We start from the raw sequence: 22,833 nt of genomic DNA, 5'->3' as shown, positions 1-22,833 counted from the left end.
TGGCCTTGATTCTTCATGTTCAGCCTGTCTGAAGCTTTCTCTCTTCGAGGTAAATCGCAGCCCACTCGTCTCATTGGTATTGCGACTCGTATCAACGGGCTCGCCTCTATAGGCCGCTAAAAACAAAAGAGCTAGGGATTGTTTGATGGAGCAACTATTTACGTCGTACATAATCTATTGCGCAGCAAAGCTTGCACTTCGGCTACTTGGGTGACACAGCAGCCCTAGTATACTCGACACACCGAGAGCAATCATCCCAAGTTTCTCTACAGAGGGAGGCAGAGCCCGGAAGGAGTCCGAACTTGTATCTTTTGTAGCTTGTATATCTGCCTGTGGTTCCCTTTTCTTCTCAAAGTCGCAAACATTGCTTTCTATCGTGGCAAAACTATCCAGCCGGGCTGCGGTGGAAGCAGGACACCTATCATTCGGCAGAGTATATCCGCACATGTTTCGAGTTGCTCGAAGTAGAAATTTCTACCGATTGTTCTCACTTCGCAGGGATGTTTCGATACTATTAGTTCAGTATATAAGTCAGTGAGTGCTGTTGATCCGTTTGCTTGGTGATTCTCCTTGCCCCGAACAGCCACTTTCGCCGTTTGCTTGCCTAAAGAGTGAAGAAAATTTTTCTCACTTGCGGCTCACCTTTGCTGCCTTGTCCAATTAATCAATTCCAATCACTCGCACCATATTGCTTGTTCCTGTCTACGCCGCAGCCTCTTCCTTTTCCTTCGCCATCATTCCCCCATCCTATTGAAGAACCGAAATCGCCCATTAACAATAACTATTCAAGCAAAGGTATGATTCATTGTCATCTGCCTCGTACTATGGATACTCTCATGCTCAATCTTAATCAATAGCTCATCGATCAATCCACGACTATGAAATTCCACCCTACTTTGAGTGGACTTTGGGTGCTCCTCACCCTGTCCTTCTTCGCCGTCTTGTCCAACTGTCGCCACAATGGAGAGCAGATCTTGATTTTGGGGCCTACTCATCGGGCACGAGTTCTTAACCGTGCTGTTTTTCTCCCGGCTCCTTCTTCTCCGGACGATGAATATGACTCCCCAGTTGCCTACGACTTCGGCCACCCTGATCTTTCGGCTACGTCTACAGCTCATTGTGAGAGTTCTCTCATCTTAGTGTTGTCTTGGTTGATACTAACAAAACACAGATCCTCTCCCAACTGCTACAATTAGTGATGCTAGCCAGTCGTTCTCTAGCCTTTCTTCGACAGTCAGTCAAGATTCCTCTACGGCGACTACGGAGCCTAGATCCCCTGGGATTAGCAATGGCCCTGAGATAGAATCAACATCCACTGTTGCCATCCAAGAGTCTTCCATGAGAGAAACATTCTCAACATCTTCAACTTCGCTGCCAAACTCGAGCCAAGCCCCGACTTCGCAAACAAATGCGCATCGAGATGAGACTGTCACCGTGACAGTGACAGATTTCATCTCAGGCAAGCCAGCCGACGCAGGAACTACATACCTACCCTCCTCATCTGATGCACAGACCCCCGTCAGCTCAGTTACGTCTTCAGTGGCTTCTGATAGCAATTTCTCTGTCGTCACAATCACCTCTCTACACACGATTACGCTGTCCAGCGATCGCAATTCTTCTTCCGCAGAGCAAACAACTTTAGGTCCCTCGACACCGCATGAAAATGCTACTCCTACTGTTGGAACCACATCAAACCAAAACCTTACGACTACTGGTCCTAGTGTGTCCTCCGGGGTGAGCATCATTACCATCACACGAACGCAGACCTTCACGGGCGTGTCAAACACGACGACAGAAGCAAATGATCAATCTACACCCAAGGAGGTAGCGACCTCCACGATCGATTGGCCTACCCCCATTTCTCGCATCCCCCCCTTCTCTGCTTCCTTCAACCTATCATCTGTCCCAGGTCCAGTGATGAGTTCGGATATCAGTGGTGCAGTGACCTCGATCCAGTCTACTTCTGCACCAGTCATTACCTACACAGTGTTTCAAAACGTCACTGTGACCGTAGGAGAGCCTTCAGGTACAGGGTCGCGGGAGACGGGGGCCACACCCACAGCGGTTCCTACGAGCGTTGGCGTCGGTAGCATTACAACTTCAGTCTCGGGGGTGCAGAACACGAGCAGTGTGCATTCTCCGCCGACTTCTTTCAGCAGCCCTAGCGCCACTGAATCGACTGCTAATGCTACAGTCACCGAGACACCAGTAAGCATCTCTACGGAGGTGGTCACCATAACCGTATATCCTACGCCTTCGGAGACAACAACTACTGCAAATGGAACCTCAGTGATAACTTTCCACAGCAACAGCACTGCTACCGCGACTCTAACCCCTTATCCTTTGAGCAACGCGAGCTCGTCGGCGTTTCCTACTCCAGAGGGCGCTACAACCCCGGGCGGCGACCATTTTACTACCGGAACTGCAGGTGTTTGGACTACCACGGTTTCGACAGTCACCACAAACTCCAGTGTCATTGGGACACTTCTCAATACCACATCCTGGGTTTCGACTGACAACAGTCAGCCAACATATGTCGATACTAGTTGTGAGCATACCCAGACTACACCCCGGCCTACATCCACGACTGGCACAAGCGCCGCCAATTCTTCTGTCTCTACCAAGAAATGTAAGAGTTTTTCTCCTTTTCTGTAACATAAATGCCAAGGGCTGACGTTTCCGAACAGTGACAGTAACAGTGACTTATCCCTTCCCATCGACCTTCGCGACTACGGTCTCGCCGACCTCGTCGGCGGCGGAGATTGGTACCTCAGCCTATCCTCCACCTTCTGGGACAAAACTACCTGGTAGCCCTGACTATCCCTGGGGTGGAAGTGGGCCGCTCCATCGCCTTCAAGAACCCGATTTTTGATGTGATCGAAGCGAAGTGCCATTACCCCTGCCTGCAGTCGGAGGGCACTGTCGGCAACATCGATGCATGGGCCCACCGAAAGAGTCTCCAGACAAATCGTGTGTTGGAATACTGTAGAAAGGAATCAGTTCCGTCTTGGCTTTTGTGATTGCTCGAAATTTCTAAATTAAGGCTCGGATCAGATATGCTTTGTTTTTATTTTGTTTTTTTGGCAAAATCAATCAATGAATAGTGGCCACATTAATCTGCACATGGAATCACAACTGAGCGGGCGCAGAGGCAGGGTGACAGAGCTGTGTCGCGTGTCAGACATTTGGCCAAAGGGCCAATAAGCGTGTGAGATGAGCATTATGTCAGCAACCGCTTTCGTGGATTGTGTCACCGTTGTGGGGCAGCAGCCATTTCCGCGTCTTCCGGTGCTGTACTCGTAATGCAACGAGTTTCGTTGCTGCCCTCCCTCTCAACTTTGCCACCTGGCTTGTCCCTTTCATTATCAACAATCATATCCCATATTTCCATCTCGAACGACGCACTAATCTATCAAGCCGAAATCTTCAAATAATCACCGATATAGGTCAACACAATGTTGTTCCGCCCACTCGCGCTGGCGGCTGTCGCCACCGCATTCGTCATTGTGCCCGAAATATCCGAGAACGACGAAAATATATTCAAGGCGCTTCCTATCAATAATCATGGCGACGCACTGTCATACGGGATGCCGGAGTCGGCCTTTGATCAAAGCATCTCTGTTCCTTGCGCCGACTGCAGGGGTAGAAATACACAGCTGCACTTGGATTTCACGATCGCGGATGAGACGAGACTATTGCTCAACGGATTCGAGCTATATCCGGACGCCGACCCTTGGAGCGGTGACCTACAGGCGACTGTTGTCAAGGGCCACAGAAGGCCAAAGAACAAGAAACTCGGCTACAGCCTCGCTGTGTACCCAAAAGCTATAGCAGAGCAGGACAGCATGGAGTTGATCGAGGTTGATCTGAAGGTCATCGAAGTCGGCACGCGATTTGTAGCCGGCGTCCCCACTGTCAAGGTCGAGCTTATTAAGGCCCCAGGGGGCAGCCTCGCCATGCATACCGTGGCTTTCGATCAATCTGCCAAAACAGAGTGCACTACCCTCTGGTGTCGTGCAAGGGAGCTGGCGGACAAGCTATGGGCACAAGCTCAGAAGATAAAGGGCTGTGGAGGGGCAGACGTCCCGGAGCTGGACTCCGATGCTGAGAACATGACACCCTCTGATGTCGAACTGCCTGACGCGGAGTATATCCCTGAGTTTGCGGAGCCAACCATAAATTCTCAAGAGGAGTGGCATCATCTTATGAAGAGCGTCGCTGGACATATCATCATGCCTATTGTTATGGGAGTCACAGCCGGTGTTGCTGTTGCATTGTTCGTATTGACTCATCTCGTTTCTTCACCGTCACATGCTAACTTGTGTAGCCTCGCACTCTGCATTCAAAGCATGGCCAGGCGCCTGGGCAGCTGTGTTCGCCGCAGGCGTGACAGCGAGCGACAGAGCGAATCAAAGAAGGCGCCATCTAGCGAAGCGGCCACCTCGGAGGAAAAGGCACAGCTTATGGCATAGTTTGACTTAGGTCGCGATTTATATTCCGGATGCAACTATCTGCAGATTTGGACGTTGTCCACGAAGGAGATATCTTGATTGCCCAAGAGGCACTAGTTTGTTTATTATGCAGTAAAATGACACAAGAGCGAAGACATGACCACTCACGTGGATGCGGTTATACTTTCCCTCACTGTGGCGCATTTCCGATATGAAGCGAAACTGACTGAGAAATTGCCGTATCAGCTCACGCCCCATACTTCTTTCGATATGTGACTTTGTTCGTGTTGATGACACCTCATATTTTTAGATCCTGTGGCCACAAGTCTGTGCAGGTTGTAGCTTGCTCCATCCCAGTGATTTGTATCCGTGAGGAGGTGCATATTACGTCTACCCCGCAGTATTATCCACGTGGCGAATAGCAGAAACAACTTCGCGAAAACCGCATAGCTTTATCCTCTACCAAGTATACCACGGATAATCTGATACAACCGTCTGTACATAATACCACTCCCACAGACATAATATCATAACGGCGTATCTGTGAGTAGCTACCCTATCATTAATCATCAATACTGCAACCTGGTGTCGTCTATAGGACACCCACTACCCTATACACAGATCTGGAACAGGCAGGTTCGAGGACGTCAGGGAGTTCGCCAAGAACATCTTCCTCTTTGCTCACCTTGATGGCTGACTTGTCGAAAAAGACTATTTGGTTCCAGGCTACGGTGCTGACACTGGCTTTGGGGCAGCTACAGCCATGTCCGAACCCGGTCACGCAAGGCGTTTCGGTCAAGTCGTTCGTCTTAAGAAAGACTGCGTTGAGCAATACAAAGCATGCCATGCCAATGCATGGCCAGAGGTTCTGAAGCAGATCAAGCAAAGCAACATAGAAGACTGTAAGTTCTCGGAGGAGGGCAGACCCCGGCCGTGTACCCTCCCGCACTGGCTGGTGGTGGGGGCTGAGGCTCTACCAATGTGATATACGGCGGGAATACGGAGTAGTACAGACACTAACAACGTGCGCGATTCGGTGGCATGACAGTCACCATCTGGTACGATGACAAAAATGGTCTTCTGTTCTCATCTATGAAGTACGTTGGCAATGACTTTGAGGGCGACATGACGCGAATGGCACAGAATCCAAAGGTGCGTGAATGGTGGAAGATGACAGATAGTTATCAGGAGAGTCTGGTAGACGGTGCTGTGAGTTCCGAGTCCGGGGCCTGGTGGAAGATGCTCGAAGAAGTGTTCTACTTGGAGTAGGGTAAAAGATGACGTTTTATTCGCTAGAACGAACAAGGAGAAACCTTGTGACATGAACCATGAAGCTGCCATACTGAATGTGCAGAGAGGTTACCATCAGCACATAGCTGAATGGATAAAAAACCAGTCTATGAGAGCCGAGAAATATATCGTCCAGGCACTCGTTTGAGCGTCTACACTTGTACTGGCCATTTATGATAATATTCGGACACGTTCATCAAAGTGGGTATACTTGACCGTTACCACTGGCGCCACTTTGAGGGAAGCAAATGTGTCATTCACTCGCTTGGAGAGCTCACGCTAGACCAATTCTGCGGCAGCGCCCAACGGGGCTTGCATGCAGCTGGATATTAGCAGTAGCTAGGGCTGGAAAAAAAGTAGCAGGTGGAAGTTATTTCAAGTTATTAAGGAGCCAATATGACTACTCTGTAGCAAAATAATTGAGCAAGACCCAGCCGTCGTCGTGCTTCGGCCTCGGACATTGGCCCTATTTTTTTGCGTTGTGAGAAGAAGACGCTAGTGTTTTGGATTTGGCCGTTGTAAGCTAAGGGGCATTGCGTCGTTAGCCCGGCATGAGAATTGGAGGCTCTTTCTCTTCTGGGTACAACTGTGACTGGTAAGAAAAAAAAAACGGAGCAAGGACCTTCCTTGCATCAACAAACCCTTTATTAACTCAAGTCTGTGCCACGGCTACCGAGAGAGGGGGGGGCAGTTTAGCCAATAGCATGCAGGTCTCCTGATGCGTCGTGTGGTGGAATGACCTGCGACTGGACAACGTCCCGGGTCCGTCTCAACTTGGAACAAGCCACGGCGTTGTGGATGGAGAGGCATCATGCCACCCTGTTCCTGGCTGGTGGTTAATTCTTGCTCTGACCCCGCCAAGGAGGACGTAATTTAACAGAAGGAAGCACTGCATTTACGAGCGACACCAGACAACGGCAACGGGCTTACACCTCCTCTCCCGCGTGTACATGTCTCAGCACTGAGCGGCTAAAGTGAATACCCATATTGCCGTTTTTTTATCGATGTAGCAAGCTTTGATGGCAGTCGGGGGTTCAATTGCTGCCCTTAGAGCCGCAGATAACAGAAGCAAAGCACCGAGTAATTCACATAGGAAGGGAGAGACTACACGATGAAAGGAAATGATATGGTGACCTTTCTTGCCAGCGTACGTCCCTTCCTGCCCCTCCTCCCACCAACCCGAAACATGCTGCAGGTCATTTTCCCTGTCATGTTAGTTATATCACGGAAATAGACAACTATATTAGTGGCAGTACCGGCTGCAGTCACAATTTGAAATGGTAACCCGGGATCGCCTCGTATCCCTAGATTGTATTGATACATGTCTCCAGTCATGTGATATCCTTGATCAAGATAGTTCGAGTAGCAAGCAAGAGCACATACATCCTCTTGGCTGGCGATTTGGATTCCAAAAAGCTGGGTATCTATCTGCCTATCCCAAACAACCTACTGACGGACTCGCGACAGACAGACCCCTGACAAACTCCAGTTTTCTCCTGCGCAGTGGCCGCTAGGTTCTTGGGCTTCCCTGCCTGCCTGCTCTCCCGTTGGTGGTGAGGCCCCCGTATCCAAGGCCCCTGGCTGCTTTGGTGCCTTTTAATTGCCCCAATGGAGTAGAACGAATGGGCCAACGCGATCGCGGGATCGCCTTGCAATACTATCCAGCTAGGTAGGTGGTAACTGAGCAAGAGGTAATAAGTCAGGTACCAAGATTGCAAAAAGTACCTCGACACAGGGGGCCGGTTGCGCCGTCTGCCCGCCCACCCAATTACACGTCTTCTCGTCTTTTTTTTTTTTTTTGCACCTGCTTTTCTTTTTTGTTTCCTTTTCCTTTCTGCCTCTGGCGAGCTTGAATACTAGCGCGTGTTAGTCGTCGACTAGTGAATGCCCTTCTACAGTCGTCGTTGGATCGCCGCCATTTCTGAGGCGAGCCAGCAACTAACTAGTTTGCCTGCCTCATCCGTCGCAGGATTGGCTGCCCCCTACGCAGCATCGATACAGATTCACATTTTATTTGTCAACTTTCGAATGTTGCTTCTTCCTTTCGCTCCTCTATCTGTCGGACTGCCTGCACTCCCCCCCCTCCCTCGCGTTCTCCCTCCAGCGCGCATCTTGCGAATTCCCTTTACCTTGTCGTCCTTGTAGAGGGCTGTGCACCGACGGTGCGTACCTGCCTTCTTCCACCTTGCAACAAAGGACACCCCGGTGGTGCCACTCTCCTCGTCCAGCGAGCCGCCTCATAACTCGGTCCTACTCAGTATTTCCTCTTGCTGAGCCGCCTCCTCAACCTTTCTTTCATTTACTCCAGTCCTTTTTCTTCTCGCGCTGCACAGCCGGTCGCTCTTTCCTCAACGCTCCTTTCTTTCCTTTCCTTTCTTTTCTTTCTTTCGTTTAATCTATTCAATTTTCTACTTCTTTTCTTGGCAACTACCTTGCCTTGTTCGCTCTTTCTACCGGCCATCGCCACCATCTATCTGCATCCGTTTTCCCGCTACTTTTCTCCCAGACGTTACACTTCGCCGGCGACGCCTCACAAGATAGGTATTTGGCGCGCACCACATTCGCCCCGGCAAACAAAGACTCCTCCTTTCAACGAATCTCTTTCTTCTTCAACTGCTGCAGCATTTTTAGCTCGCAGTGATAGTTGTGTTGCTGTGCAAGGTACCAGAACACTGCTTTGTCGCCAAAGCCGGTGCGTGCCTGAAACGCACCACCTCTTCGCCCGTGCATTGACAGTGAGCGAGCAAATCTACTGTTGCACGCGTGCGAACGCCCTCAACCCTTCTCAAAATTTGTCCAACCTGGCTCGAATCCAAGATCTCTGCGAGGTTCAGATTCACCCATTGTTTCCATTGCGCGCACGCGCAAAACGGCGCCATTTTAGCAAGCATTGTCTTGGAATATATCTGAGAACCTATCACACCAGCCCTGGTAGGTTTTCCATTTTTAGTGCCATGTCTCACTTTCTCTCCACTATCGTTGAATATACAGCTAGACAATAGTCATCTCGACTATCGTCCCGCCAATCTACTCATAATACAAGCTCACACTACAACACAATCGCCGTTCTTTTATCCTTTAAACTGACTAGTGGGAATGTACAGAGACAAACGACAACCGCCAGATCTTGCAGTCGTACGTCGTGCCACAAACACCGCCATTGTGTTTGCACCGACATCCTCGCCCGCTCTGCGCTGCAGACTGTACCACCCATCTTTCCCAAGAAATACGAAGCGCCTTCCAAATTGCATAGGAATACAGCGGCAAGCCAGATGAGTGATCGGGATAATGGCGGTAGTATGGACTCGCCGGTGGTAAAACCTGGCTCTGTTGCCAGAGCGCGAATGATGGCGGAGCAGCGTCTGCCAGGAAGCACACAGAATCTCGCCCCAGTGCAGACTTCCGCACCTAGCACAGCAGACTCAACTTCATCTTCTGCGTCCAGAAATCTCAAACAAAAAGGAATAGCACAGTATGAAGGCGGTGCCGGGAAGCTGATATCCAGACCGACCCCAATGCCTCAATTTCCGCCCCCCGAGACCCCATCCCCGACTGGAACTGCCGATTCTCCCACTTCATACAGACCCCCTGCCAATAAACCTCCACAGGCACCTCAACGGCCTCCTCGACCAAGCCGGGTTCCTTCTATGGTTGACCAAACTCGCCTACAGGAACCAACTCCTTTGTTTCTCGCACCGGTGCGGACCATCAAAAGCCCCCAGGACAGCCTTTACAGCCAAGCTTCCCCAGGCTCGCAATATTCTTCTTTGCAATTCACTCCCAGTCCTGGCTATATACCGGACCTTCCTTCTGGTAATTCTGTGAGCCAGCAGAAAAAGGGTGCTATTCTCGGACCTCCCCCATCTGCCAGGAGAGGCGCGTCGTCCTTTTATTCCAATGCCTCATTCGTTTCTCCTATCATGGAAGAGAATCCATACGCAAGATCCCATGGCTCATACGCCTCTAGCGCTGCCATGCCCGAGAACTGGGGCTTTGCTGCAGAAAACAGCCGCAACATGAATGCGGAGACATTTTATGAAGAATCAATGACAGACATCAGCCCGCGCTCTTTTTCTGGTGACTTCGGTGATGAAAGTCGGCTAGTCCAGCCGGCCGAGCTCGATTCCACCGCAATCGCGGCAAACCAGCAACAGCATACCGGCACGAACCAGGCACAAGAAGGCGCGGAAGTCAGCAATGCGAATGCATCTTGGAATGTCCTAGGTGCTGCGAGACGTCCTTCGGACGCCGCCAATGGCGAGTCGGTCAAGGATGATGGCACTCAAGCTTACGCTGTTCCAAGTACAAGCGCTCCCACAGAATTTCGCATGGGGCAAGCTTCATCCACCAACAACCCTCGCAACTCTGCCCTGAAACGAGGACTACGCATCGACATGAATGCAGTGAGGGAAGCTGAATCGCGAGGCAGCCTTACTAGCTTGCCAGACCTGATTCGCAGAGCAACCAAACTTGCAGCCATGATAGACAAAGGCAAACGGCCCACCAGTCGAATGGACACCATGAGCGATTTTCTTAGTGAGAAGCAGCTTAGCGAGGGGCGTGGAGATACCCGAGGTAAGCCTCCTCATTATCTACTATCCTTCAAATTTCCAGCTAATGAATTCTTTTTAGGTGGCCGTCCGGCTTCCGGCCTATCTGATATGCTCGCGGCATTCCCACCACCAGTCTCAACTCCGGTGAACAATGGTCCGGCTCGAGGCTCCTGGCTAGGACAAGGGGGATGGCCCTTGAAAGCTGGTGCCAAGGATGGAGCCGCGAACGCAAATCAAAATGGCAACACCAAACGCCGTTGCTGTGGGTTACCGCTGTGGGCGGTCATTGTAGCCACGATTTTGCTTCTCTGCATCATCATTGCCGCTATCGCTGTGCCTCTTGAACTCTTTGTTTTCAACAAGAATGACTCACCCAACGACAACGGAATCGATAAGTGTCGAAAGGACCTCACTTGTCTTAACGGCGGCACCAACGTCATTGCTCGCGGAACCTGCTCCTGCATATGCAGCGGAGGATTCACCGGTCCGGATTGCGGCATTGCCGGGTCAGTTGGGTGCACAACAACCGATCTAGTGTCACCGGACAAGACATCGATGATACAGAATGTGACTCTTGGCCAAGCACTTCCGAGACTCATTGCTGAGGCTAATACCAACTTCTCCATCCCACTATCGGGCACTTCAATATTGGCCAAGATCAATACTAGTGGCCTATCTTGCATTGCGCAAAACTCGCTCGTGACGTTCAACGGTCGCTCTGTTCTGGCAACTTCGGACAGGCAGACAATTCCAAAAGTGAGAAAGAGATCTCTGCGACGAGCTACTATTGACTCGGCCGGACAAATAAACGACGAAGAACTTGAATTCGATGCTACACGTACAAACCCACGACTGACCAGTCGAGAAGTTGATGCCGGCATCATTCATCGAGCCAATGACAAGGATCCCTTTAATGCTACAGATACTGTTATTGACTTCTGCCGAGTTTCAGTACTCTTTGTTCTTCAGGAGCGCAGCGTGAACAATGCGCAAGATGCACAGAGTAATGTGCAAAAGTTTCTTACAAAGATTACAACAGCACAATCCAGCAATACCCCCAAAATCACCCAAAAAGAAGCATCTAATATAACTATTGGTAATGGTGGCTCTATCAACCTAGTCGATTTTCGCATCGACTTGGGGAATGGGCCTGTCGGAGGAAAAGGAACAATGGTTGGGTGAATCTGCAACGGGCAGATGCAGCTGCGGAATCTAGCCCGCATTATGATGCAATTGCGACTGAAGATTAAAAGATGAAGTCTTGTATAAGGATTGGAATGTACTGTTCTTATTTCGTTTTTACCATGACCTGTTTATACCGCGCAAGCGACAGCAACACCGGCGTTGACGAGCCCCGGACTAGATACCATATTACATCTGTAGCAAATTTCCAGAAGATAGCCCTCACGGTACGATGCTATGACTTTTGTGCAAGTTAAACCAGATAGCGTGTTCAGCTTATATTTATATCTAGGAAACAATGTAATTATCATTTCTATGGCTGCGCGACTACCAAACGCTTGCTGCCTAAATTTCGTGTAAATTGCTTCATCTCTTTTTCTTCATTTTCTTTCATCTATGAATCGTGTTTTACATCCTGAAGACACCGTATTTGGTATCCCCTGCTTTGACTTCGTTTCTACCGCCCATTGCAGCCTTGAGCCCGAGTCCGAGGTAATGTCTGGTGTGCTGCGGTGGAATGATGCCGTCATCCTATTCCAACAAAATTAGCGCGTGTTTGACGGAGATGGATCCCATAATTATCACGTACCCAAAGACGAGCGGAAGAGAAGGTTGCGTCGCTTTCACGGTCGATTCTGGCTCGGAGTTCAGGGTCTGCCTTTTGTCCGACGGTTTCCATGACAGCAGTCAGCTGCTCGCCACCCATGACACCGATACGGGCGTTGGGCCACATCCACAAGAATCGTGGGCTGTATGCGCGTCCACACATGCCGTAGTTGCCGGCGCCATAGCTGCCGCCGACGACAACGGTGAACTTGGGCACGTCGGCGCAGGCGACGGCGGTGACCAGCTTGGCGCCGTGCTTGGCGATGCCTTCGCGCTCGGATGCAGAGCCGACCATGAAGCCAGAGATATTTTGCAGGAAGATGAGGGGAATACCGCGCTGCGTACAGAGTTCAACAAAGTGGGCACCCTTGACGGCGGATGATGCGAAGAGAATGCCGTCGTTGGCGACGATGCCGACCTTTTGGCCGTAAATTTCCGCGAACCCAGTCACCAGGGTAGTGCCATAGTCTCTCTTGAACTCGGAAAATTCTGAGCCGTCGACGATGCGTGCAATCACTTCGCGGATGGGCATAGGCTTGCGCAGGTTGGTTGTCGCGATGCCGAGGAGCTCCTCCGGGTCGTAGAGGGGCTCGGAAAAGGTTTTGACGGGCGGATTTGTGGCGGCGGAGCGTTCAGGCCAGTTCAGATTGCTGATGCTGCGACGGGCGAGAACGATGGCGTGAGCGTCGTCGACGGCCAGGTAGTCGGTGACACCAGAGACGGAGGAATGCATCTTGCCGCCGCCGAGATCTTCGTGGCTGACGACCTCACCAGTAGCGGCCTTGACCAGGGGAGGGCCGGCCAGAAAGATGTGGCCCTGCTCCTGGACGATAATGCTCTCGTCGCTCATGGCGGGGACGTAGGCGCCGCCCGCTGTGCAGGGTCCCATGACGACGGCGATTTGGGGGATGCCTTGAGAGCTCATGCGGGCCTGGTTGTAGAAAATGCGGCCAAAGTGGTCGCGGTCGGGGAACACGTCAGCCTGGTGAGGCAGGTTGGCACCGCCGCTATCGACGAGGTAGATACAACTACGAGAAACGGGAAGTGTTAGCGCGACCAGCGAGCAAGAATATACGAATCCTTCAAGGGATTTTCACTTACGGGAGCTTATTCTCTTGGGCAACGGCCTGGGCGCGCAGATGCTTCTTGACGGTGATGGGGTAGTATGTACCGCCCTTGACGGTACTGTCATTCGCAACAATGACGCAGGTTACGCCTTCCACAACACCAACACCGGTGATGATGCCACCGGCGGGGACCTCGGCCTCAGGGTACAGCTCGTAGCCAGCCATTGGAGACAGCTCCATGAACGTTGTTCCAGGATCAATAAGCGCGGTGACTCTATCGCGCGGGAGCATCTTCTTGCGAGCGAGGTGCTTGGCGCGTGCCTTTTCCGAGCCGCCCAGCTGGATCTTGGCGGAGAGGTCCTGCATCTGCGTCATGACCTCGGCCATTTGCTTCTGGTTTTCTTTGTACTCGTCCGACGAGGTGTCGACATTGCTCTGGATCCTCGAGATGGCGGCCGCCTGGTGCGGCGAGCTAAGGTTGGCAACGCTGCGCGCCTGGCAGTTGGCTCTGGAGGCGGCGGCGACGGCGGCGGAGTGGTGGCGTCCGAACTGGCGACCGAGGCGCATCGCCTGCTGCGAGGGTCGCGAGAAGGACATTTGTGTTTATTTACTGCGATAGCAGAAGAGGTGAGGAAAATTGAGCCCGGTAAATATGCGTGTGTCCTTGTGCTACCTCTTTCCTGGGAGATTGGAAACCGGCGAAGGAAGGGAAAAATGTAGTGTGTTGGCACGCAAACGGGGAACGCTGTGTCTAGTGAGATGGTGCTTAAGCCGAGCCCATCGCGGTCGCGAAACCTGGGGTAGCCGGTCGCCGCTTCAAGCCGTAGTAAGCCGACACGTGAGCCGCAGAACGTACTCGGCCGCCATAATCCGGGGAACCGGCACTTTTCTACAGGTTGAGTAAGCTGGGTCTCATGGTTTCTCTCTCTTTTCGTGCGTTACTCCCATCACGTTTTTTTTTTCATTTGTGTAGTTCCCCCGGAAGCCGCATCTTTCGTTTGATTCCAACCCCGACCGTACGAATCACAATGTCCAGCTTGAAGACCCTCAGAGTCCTGGCGCGCCCTGTCGCTAGGCAATTGCGCCCCGCCATCACGGTGACGTCGATGCAGTCCCGTCTGCACTCCTCCAAGCACCCTAAGGGGTTCCAAGCGCCAGCCGCCGAGGACCTGGAAGAGCTTCGCGAACGTGTGCAGGAGTTCACACGACGCGAGATCTCCGAGGAGGTTGCCGCGCACACCGACAAGTCGAACGCCTTCCCTAACGAGATGTGGCAGAAGCTAGGCGACGCCGGCTTCCTAGGCATCACCGCCGATGAGGACGTCGGCGGGCTGGGCCTGGGGTACCAGGCGCACTGCATCGTCATGGAGGAGTTGTCACGCGCGTCCGGGTCTATCGCACTGAGCTACGCCGCTCATTCCCAGCTCTGCGTCAACCAGCTACAGCTCAACGGCTCGCCAGAACAGAAGGCAAAGTATCTGCCTGGCCTGATTTCCGGTACTAGTATCGGCGGCCTGGCCATGTCTGAGTCGGGCTCGGGCAGCGACGTTGTCAGCATGCGTACGACGGCCAAGAAGGTCGACGGCGGCTACGTCCTGAACGGCTCCAAGATGTGGATCACCAATGGCCCCGACGCGCATGTCATTGTCGTCTACGCCAAGACGGAACCTGAGAAAGCCTCCAAGGGTATCACCGCCTTCATTGTAGATACGACTGCCAAGGGCTTCAGCTGCGCGCGCAAGCTCGACAAGATGGGCATGCGCGGGAGCAACACGGGCGAGCTCATGTTTGACAACGTGTTCGTCCCCAAAGAGAATGTCCTCGGACAGATCAACGGCGGCGTGCGCGTGCTTATGGAGGGTCTCGACCTGGAACGCCTAGTTCTCAGCGCCGGCCCGCTTGGTCTCATGCAGGCCGCTCTCGACGTTGCTCTGCCGTTCAGCCACCAGCGCAAGCAGTTTGGCCAGCCGATTGCCCACAACCAGCTGGTTCAAGGCAAGCTGGCCGACATGCACACTAAGCTCCAGGCCTCGCGTGCCTACACATATGCTACGGCTCGCGCTGTCGATGAGCAGGGCAAGATCCGCACCGAGGACTGCGCAGGTGCTATTCTGTACGCCGCCGAGCGGGCTACGGAGTGTTCTCTAGATTGCATCCAACTGCTTGGTGGTATGGGATACGTGGAGGAGATGCCGGCCTCGCGCCTGCTACGAGAGTGAGTGCTTTCTTTCCATCAAGGCAGATTTAGCGCCGTTTTATCTTGCTAATAATTGTTTCTCTTTAGTGCCAAGTTGTACGAGATTGGTGCTGGTACCTCGGAGATTCGGCGTATGGTTATTGGTCGAGCTTTCAATAAGCAGTATGCCAACGTTTAAGAGAAAGGCTCACGGGCGGGGGACATGATTCTGGGGCTTGGCATGCCTGGCCAACACACAAAATTACACTTATATAGAGGATCTCATGACTGGCGCACAGCGGAGGCAGACACGATCTGTATGTATACTGGTTTCTCTTTTCAATTGACGCATTCTATACCGCGAGGTGTGGCCAAGCGATAGTGTTACATATCTTCGCAAGGTGCGTCTTTGTGACAAAACTGAGCAGAGATGGGGACGGGGGAGAGCAGCCGAAGTCCCCGAGGCTAGCCAATTGAAGATTATTGCTACACGAATGAGACAGCATTCCGGCTCGTGTAATCTGTAATCCGTGCTGATCGCACGGCGAGCTAGGGGCGTGTAGTAGCCAAGCCGCAGCCTGCCAGGCCATAATGAGTCTAGAAGGATCACGTTCATAACAACAGGGTTGTTTTTAATTCTGCTGCCTGAAAAAGTGGAATGCTAGGATGGGGGCCTCGGGGACGGTTGCCGTGTCGGCAGGGCGGCAGTTGGGTAGATAGATTGATGGAGCTGCAGAATCAAGACAGCTTCTCGGCATTTCTTCTTCCAATAATAATCAGAGTGTAACTATCCATGGAAACTTCGTACAATTTTGCAGTGGCAAAGTAAAGGCAATAGCAAATCTTGCGAGGGGCAGGCGGCCAGCAGGATAAATTGCGGCATGGACCTATGGATAATGAAGTCATTTGATGTCGGTAGAACCTGAATATTTGGGGCTCCGGAACAAAAATACTGGAGGAAGGGATTTCGGTGGTTGATCCCTAATAAAGGCGAGTCCCTGGATAGCAGGCCTGCGCAGCGACTCGAAGTGCAGCCCATTGCTACTTACTCGGAATACCACAATGAGACCTCAGCGAAAAGATGTGTACAAATAATCCTTAAAGCGCTCATCCTCATATAAAATAGTGAAGACGACGCTACTTCTTTGATTGCTATTCATATTCATGTTTCCATGTTTGAACACTGCAACAAGGCAGAGACTACTGCCTGTGACGTCGTCGCCTGGGGCCAATTTGCCTCCGTCATGGCTCTTCTTGCTCCACAGAGATGGGCGTGTGTGCCAAACAGCGGAGCTCGAGGAGTGCAACTCCATAAAAAAGCCCTTCCCGACATCTAATAGTACTCAGTAGACAGGCGACAGGATGGAGGGGAGGGGGTGGACGAAGCAGAATGCTGGTCCAGTACACGCTGATTACTAGCAAGTTTTGCGGCAGCAAAACACTATCGGAGGACCCGGTAAAATGTAGTTATGCCGGTGATTGTGGCCAGCCGGCCGTCAGTACTTTCCACACAAGTATCGGAGGTCCCCTCTTCTCACTTAAAAGGAAACCCGACTGGAAGAGACCTTCTCCTTCATCTTCTATTCCTCTCCTATCTTCTTTTTGGACAAGTTGGGCAATTATTTATTACCACCACCTGTACTGCTTCTCTTCCAGCTCTCCACCGACGGGGACCGGTTTGTGACCGAATCTCTGTCGTCAACGATCGACACTAGCTAACCTGGCCAGAGGCACTTGTTGCTTCAGCCCTCTAGCTCTGCGCTGAGCACAACAACTCAATTGGACCAATTCGGGCGCATCGCGTTGAAACTGACAAAAATACGGGATATCATCACTCGCAATGGCTTCACGCTTCACTCCGCTCGTGCGCAATGCTGCCCGCAGGTGTGCCGTCGCCCGCCCAGCTCTCGCAGGCCAGTCGCCCGCGGCTCTTCGTGCCCTCCACGATGGTCCGTCACGCCGCAACAAGCCTGGTAGCCACTCCCAGACCGATTCAGATATCGAGATCCCCTTCCCTCCCGAGGAAGAGCTCCCAAGCGACCCTGTCCGCCGCGCAGGTGGCCAGTACGTCAAGCCGACGCTCCAGACCTTTTCTCTGGACAAGAACGTAGGCCTCGTCACTGGGGGTGCCCGAGGCCTGGGCCTTGTTATCGCTCAGGGCATGGTGTACTCTGGCGCCGATGTCGCCTTGGTTGATATGAATAGTACGTCTGTTCCCTAATCGAAACACGCAGTTTCGTTGACGCATCCGCAGTGGACGAGGCTGAGAAGCAAACCAAGAATCTCGTTGAGGCTTTCATGCGAGAGAACCCCAATGCGGAACGGTGAGTTATCCTATGAACCAGTCTTTCTCTCCCCTTGCATTTTCTTTCACGAATCTATTTTGGCTCTGCGGACTTCCACTAATACAGTGTGCCTTAGAGTTCCCAAGGTCACCGCTCATTTCTCGGACGTCTCTGACCCTGCCTCTGTCGACGCGTGCATTGCCGAAGTTATTAAGCAGCATGGCAAGATTGACAACCTTGTCACATCTGCCGGCTTCACCGAGAACTACGAGGCCGTGAACTACCCTATCGATCGCCTGCGCAAGTTGTGGGCTGTCAACGTCGATGGTACCTATCTCTTTGCCACAGCTGTAGCGCGTCATCTCATGGAGCGCAAGGCGCCAGGAAGCATGGTTCTGATTGGAAGCATGTCGGGCTCCATCGTCAATGTTCCCCAGCCTCAGACGTAAGCAGGCCTCACGAAAATGACAACAAAATTCGAGCAAGCATTGACCAGCTACATCCAGGCCATACAACGTCTCAAAGGCTGGCGTTCGCCATCTAGCATCTTCTCTTGCGGTTGAGTGGGCTGATGCGAACATTCGAGTCAATTGCCTGAGCCCTGGATATATGATGACGGCCCTGTAAGTGACTTCCTTTGCCCACTGTTTTCAACGCATGATGTCTAAGACGAACCGAACTATAGAACTGCGAAAATTCTCGACGAAAACCCAGAGCTCAAGAAGAAGTGGGTATCTCTTATCCCGATGGGCAAAATGGGTGACCCTAGTGACTTGATGGGACCTGTTATTTTTCTGCTCTCAGAGAACAGCAAATATGTTAACGGTATTGACCTTCGAGTGGACGGTGGTTACACGCTCACGTAATTTACGGGCTGTTTGGACAAGAAGTGCCACACTGGCAGTTAACAGAGATGATTGTCATACACGCAACGAATTATTAATGCGCCAGGCGCATAGCCAATATCCGCTTATGCCGCCGTAATGAGCTAGTTGGAAACCTCACTAATGTAAACGCGTAACTCGAGGGCCTTTTGGGCATCAATGCACCATACATAATGATGATTTTACTTTGCGCCACGACGGTTGAGGGCCCTGAAGGTTCAACATTGGCTTGCGTCACGGCTCCATCAAAAAGACGTTTGAAAATCATACAGCATGGATACAAAAGCCCTGCTAGAGAGACAACGGGTTGTAGTTTATGAATACGGGCGCACCTGAGTCAATCAAGTTGGTCGCCGGGAACAGCAACCAGAAGCTTGCGCTTTGAATGCTTCGTCAGGTTCGTCGGTGGAGCTGCGGGAAAAGAACTCGCACGTGTTGTTGCGAATCGTGGTGTCACGAAGGTTATACTCGGAGTTCTGGGCAGTCCTAAGTAGCAACTTCCTGTCACGAGGAAGTCCCCCCCTCACTCAATCCTTGCAGGACCCTTGGCGTAAAAAGGGCCGCGTGATGCCTTAGCTTTGCAAGACCAATTTTCTGGTGGCGTCCTCTCTAATCAGCCGTTGCCTGACAATGTGTCACCATGATGTCTCCTATCATCTTCGTCAAGTTCAGAATTTCGATCGTTATCATCTTGTATGGGTAATATGGGTAAGGGTATGGCGTAGATTGTCTAGTGTGGCTCGGTTGTGGTTGGAATCTGCCACCTGCACGAAACAGTCTTGGGCGTTTGGTGCCGCGTGACTTCGAACTCTTTGACCATTGACTTGATGGTTTGTTGGCTACTTATGTGATTTGGAGTACTAATAGAAAACAATGAGATTTATCATACTCAGATTGTGAGGAGAGAGTGCATGGCTACCTATGCGGTTGCGAGTTCCACTGGCCACACACATACCTCAGTACATCTTCTGTGTAATTTGCTAGATCAGGGCAGTGGCTTCTGCTAAGATTTTGGCAAGAGAATTGCTATTATTCATCGACCTACTGGCTCAGTATTATCCTTCTATTCAAATACTTGTCCTTTCAGATGGCTTTCGTTGTATTCAGTGACAGTCCAGGGACGGCGGTGGCCCCGGTTTATGTCTTGTCTAGGTATGCCCAGGGTGTTCGTTTGTGTCTCAGCGGGCATGGCCGGTACATATTGTAATCGTACGCGGCGGTGAGCTTAAGACAAGTACTGAGTAGTCTGCACGCTTCCAACTGCGGGATGCAAGATGGTGCATATAACCAATAAACCAGTCATATAAAAATCGAAGACGAATACCCTTTCAATTCCTTAATTGGCAAAGGGCAAAGGGCAAACTCTTCTCTGAATGGGAGAAAGTCTGGCGATCGTCGGTCGGTTCAGCTTGCCCTACAGTTGGCAAGCTACTGATACTGTACCGTAGTAGTTGCCAGTACATGGAGTAACTAGATGGTGGCACATGCTCATCTAGGCTCTCTTTTCTGGGTCCTAGCACTGGACCATGCATTTTGCTGGATGAGGCTCGATCATCGAAGGACTAATTTCGTTCCTTGCTTGTTGATATTGCGCTGGTCGACTGCTGTACATGCAGGACTTTCCGTCTATACGTATGCTGATAGATTGCCTACCTACCTGCATCACCTTCCGCCCTCTCTGCTAATGCTCTACATCCCAAACCGCCCATTCCGCAGTGGTGAAGTGCTTGAGTGCTTCATCCATCCGTGGGCCTCCCAGGGTCCCCACTCGGGTCACTCTCGGATTGCCAGGTCCTTCCCAGCTTCGCCTCCTCGGCAAGGCCCTCGCTCGACCTAATAAAAGCTTGCTCGGGACATGGCTCTCGCTCCAACCTGCCCTGCCCATCTCAACGACCAATTGAATGCGATTTGATCAGATTGAATCTATCCCACCCCATCATCCCCGCCAATCTCTTACGTTCCGGCAGAAGCGGCACAACGCACTTCATACCAATCGCACCACTGCGGCGTGTATTGGTCGCAATAAATTTACCTTGCCGTCCGCATCCTGACCCTCCCTTTCCCCCCAAAGGAAATAAAGAACAGTACCACCTACTGTTGCTAGGGCTGGGCTAGTTCTGGATCTCGTGCTGCGCTGACATTATCTTGGTCTCGACGTTTGAAGCCAGCCAAGCCGCAGAATCCTGGGTTCTTCTTCTTCGCCCCTTCCGATTTCGACAGGCCAAGTAGTGGACGCGATCAAAAAATCTTGAATTCTCAACAATGACTTCAAATTGTCGAGTGTAAATCCAGGACTCGCACCTCACTAGGTATCTGCACCTGCGTCCGAATCACCTTCTGCACGACCTAGAGCGGTGCCGTCCAACCCTGGCCTCCAACACCGTGAAATTGAAATAACCCCCCCCCCCCCCCCCTCGTCCAGCCACTTGTTTCAATCAGAGCCATACCCTCTGGCCTCTGCAAACGACGCCGCTCCACACCATGGACCCCTCAGGGCCAGTGACGTTGCCGAAAGGCATTCTGACCAACACCAGCACCGTCTATGACGAAGTCGCGGGCTATTCTATCTTACCGGCAGACAAAGTGCGCCAATATTGGCATGGTAAGCTCGTTCCTAGCATTTGAATCGCACATTCTACTCACATGCTCTACCTCAAGTGTACACCACAACGAACAAAAAGCTCAAGGACCCGACTGCTCGCCGGCTGGAGAATTTTTGGTGGCATGTCTGGGGCAGTGATCGGTCCAAACTGAGTGGGCGTGTTCTTGCCCGAATTTTCCAAGACATATCGCTTGGACCGACTGTTGTCCCGTTGCGAGGGCCTCCAAACCGATGGGAAGGGTCGGACGTAGGTTCCACTGCTCGTTTCTCACGACGCCGGACCCCTACTAACAGGAGCGCAGGCTGCTCCCTTGACAATTGAAATGATCATGGCTCATTTGCGGAGAAACATCCTCGTCGATTCAGGAAATGAACTAGTGTCAATTACGAAAGTAGATGATAAATCTGCCAGTGTCACCTCTTCCGGCGCTCCCCGTCCCTCACCGCCGCCACCTATTCTGAAAAAGGTGGGAATCTCGGCTACAAATATTACCAGAAATACAGCCCGCTTCATTTCACCTCACGAATCCGCAGAGGAAGACAGTGACGAAAGTAATATTCCGTCATCAAGCTGTACATTGGCAAATAGCTTCCATCCCTCGCGGCATACGGTCGTCAACATCCAAGCGGATGTGCAAGGAAACGCCATGTTCCAGAAGTCACAAGCCCCTACGGCAAAATCCGAGCCGGCTTCAACCGCATCGACAATCAGAAGGCAGCCTTTCCGTGATAGGGCTTCAAAGACCCCAGCACGGCAAGAGGGGAGCGGTGACCGGCCTAACACCTGCTCTCGGGGTACTGGCCGCCCCCGGTTGAATAAGACGGCATTTGCCAACGGTCTGGCGCAAGACAACTACGAAGATGCATTAATACCATCAAATGGCGAGGAAACCGCTCTTGACGAGCAAAAGATGATATACCGTTCACAGTCAAGTACTACACCAGATCGGACGAGGGAATTGCCGAAGGCTAAGCGACATCGCTCCCTCTTCACCGCAGCGACCTCCTCAACAACTACTGTAGCTGCGCAAGGCACTATTATTGATCAATCCGGAAGCGTAACGGATCTACCCCAACTATCAACATCAAGATTTCACGCAGATGAAACGAGTTCACGTGAAGGGTCTTCCACGTCGACTTTACTAGAAGCTCGTCTAGCACCAACGCGGCCGAGTAGCTCTACTGTTTTGCCCCTTGGGCGCACCAAAAGTCAGCTCACTCTCCTCTTAGAACGTGAAAAAGAGAGATCACGGAGTTAAGGGCCAGGGGAGTCGAGGGGCACGGCGCCGCCGGCCAGTGTATCTTCACGAATCTCGTTTGGACTCACTCACCCAACGGTATTTGAAGACTTGTAGCTTTCTCTAATACAGGAAAAGTAGCATATAGACAGGTTGGAAAACAGAACAGGGTGCATAAATTGGCGTTAATTCAATGATAGTCAAATTGAGATAAAATCAGTGATAAAGATCCGCTCCTCCAACAAGCTGCGGCGTGGCTTGCTCGATTCGAGATCAGAAAGGCTTGCCGCTTCTTTTCGAGACCAGTTAACTAACGGCTGTGTCCACGTTCCCATAACCCTACTTGCAGAATTGCGGCTCGTTGCAGTATTACACAAAATAACATTAAGCTTTAACAAATCAAAAGGCCGAAAATCCAACGAGTTCCAACTGTTGCAAGTGAAACATTTTAGGTCCAAAAAGTCGATACTCTTCAAGCCAACCCCGATCTATGCGTAAT

General features: G+C 51.7%; 8 protein-coding genes across 8 annotated transcripts; 7 read left to right on the top strand and 1 right to left on the bottom strand.

Annotated features, from left to right (window-relative positions):
- Positions 1–878: 878 nt before the first annotated feature.
- On the top strand, positions 879–2,811 carry V2A60_010222 (uncharacterized protein; the record flags this gene model as incomplete). Its single annotated transcript, XM_083261482.1, has 4 exons — positions 879–1,119; positions 1,172–2,521; positions 2,563–2,629; positions 2,688–2,811. 4 exons carry the CDS (start codon positions 879–881, stop codon positions 2,809–2,811), a joined length of 1,782 nt encoding a protein of 593 aa, XP_083117608.1.
- A 644-nt stretch (positions 2,812–3,455) lies between these two features.
- V2A60_010221 (uncharacterized protein) lies at positions 3,456–4,472 on the top strand (the record flags this gene model as incomplete). Its single annotated transcript, XM_083261481.1, has 2 exons — positions 3,456–4,276; positions 4,328–4,472. 2 exons carry the CDS (start codon positions 3,456–3,458, stop codon positions 4,470–4,472), a joined length of 966 nt encoding a protein of 321 aa, XP_083117607.1.
- Positions 4,473–5,214: 742 nt separating this feature from the next.
- V2A60_010220 (rhamnose mutarotase) lies at positions 5,215–5,720 on the top strand (the record flags this gene model as incomplete). Its single annotated transcript, XM_083261480.1, has 2 exons — positions 5,215–5,353; positions 5,500–5,720. 2 exons carry the CDS (start codon positions 5,215–5,217, stop codon positions 5,718–5,720), a joined length of 360 nt encoding a protein of 119 aa, XP_083117606.1.
- Positions 5,721–9,661: 3,941 nt separating this feature from the next.
- Positions 9,662–11,476, top strand: V2A60_010219 (calcium-binding EGF-like domain-containing protein; the record flags this gene model as incomplete). The annotated part of the gene is made up of 2 exons (XM_083261479.1): positions 9,662–10,316; positions 10,374–11,476. 2 exons carry the CDS (start codon positions 9,662–9,664, stop codon positions 11,474–11,476), a joined length of 1,758 nt encoding a protein of 585 aa, XP_083117605.1.
- Positions 11,477–11,884: 408 nt separating this feature from the next.
- On the bottom strand, positions 11,885–13,746 carry V2A60_010218 (carboxyl transferase; the record flags this gene model as incomplete). Its single annotated transcript, XM_083261478.1, has 3 exons — positions 11,885–12,007; positions 12,066–13,110; positions 13,184–13,746. 3 exons carry the CDS (start codon positions 13,744–13,746, stop codon positions 11,885–11,887), a joined length of 1,731 nt encoding a protein of 576 aa, XP_083117604.1.
- Positions 13,747–14,177: 431 nt separating this feature from the next.
- V2A60_010217 (acyl-CoA dehydrogenase/oxidase) lies at positions 14,178–15,524 on the top strand (the record flags this gene model as incomplete). The annotated part of the gene is made up of 2 exons (XM_083261477.1): positions 14,178–15,364; positions 15,434–15,524. 2 exons carry the CDS (start codon positions 14,178–14,180, stop codon positions 15,522–15,524), a joined length of 1,278 nt encoding a protein of 425 aa, XP_083117603.1.
- A 1,641-nt stretch (positions 15,525–17,165) lies between these two features.
- On the top strand, positions 17,166–18,476 carry V2A60_010216 (uncharacterized protein; the record flags this gene model as incomplete). The annotated part of the gene is made up of 5 exons (XM_083261476.1): positions 17,166–17,529; positions 17,580–17,649; positions 17,747–18,055; positions 18,117–18,233; positions 18,296–18,476. 5 exons carry the CDS (start codon positions 17,166–17,168, stop codon positions 18,474–18,476), a joined length of 1,041 nt encoding a protein of 346 aa, XP_083117602.1.
- A 2,499-nt stretch (positions 18,477–20,975) lies between these two features.
- V2A60_010215 (uncharacterized protein) lies at positions 20,976–21,826 on the top strand (the record flags this gene model as incomplete). The annotated part of the gene is made up of 4 exons (XM_083261475.1): positions 20,976–21,096; positions 21,153–21,343; positions 21,399–21,648; positions 21,753–21,826. 4 exons carry the CDS (start codon positions 20,976–20,978, stop codon positions 21,824–21,826), a joined length of 636 nt encoding a protein of 211 aa, XP_083117601.1.
- Positions 21,827–22,833: the final 1,007 nt, after the last annotated feature.

Source organism: Cordyceps javanica, chromosome 7 (genome assembly GCF_051103115.1).
Source record: "Cordyceps javanica chromosome 7, complete sequence".
Lineage (NCBI taxonomy): Eukaryota > Fungi > Ascomycota > Sordariomycetes > Hypocreales > Cordycipitaceae > Cordyceps > Cordyceps javanica.
Note: the sequence above shows the minus strand (reverse complement) of the source record. Positions and strands in the feature narration are given on the sequence as shown.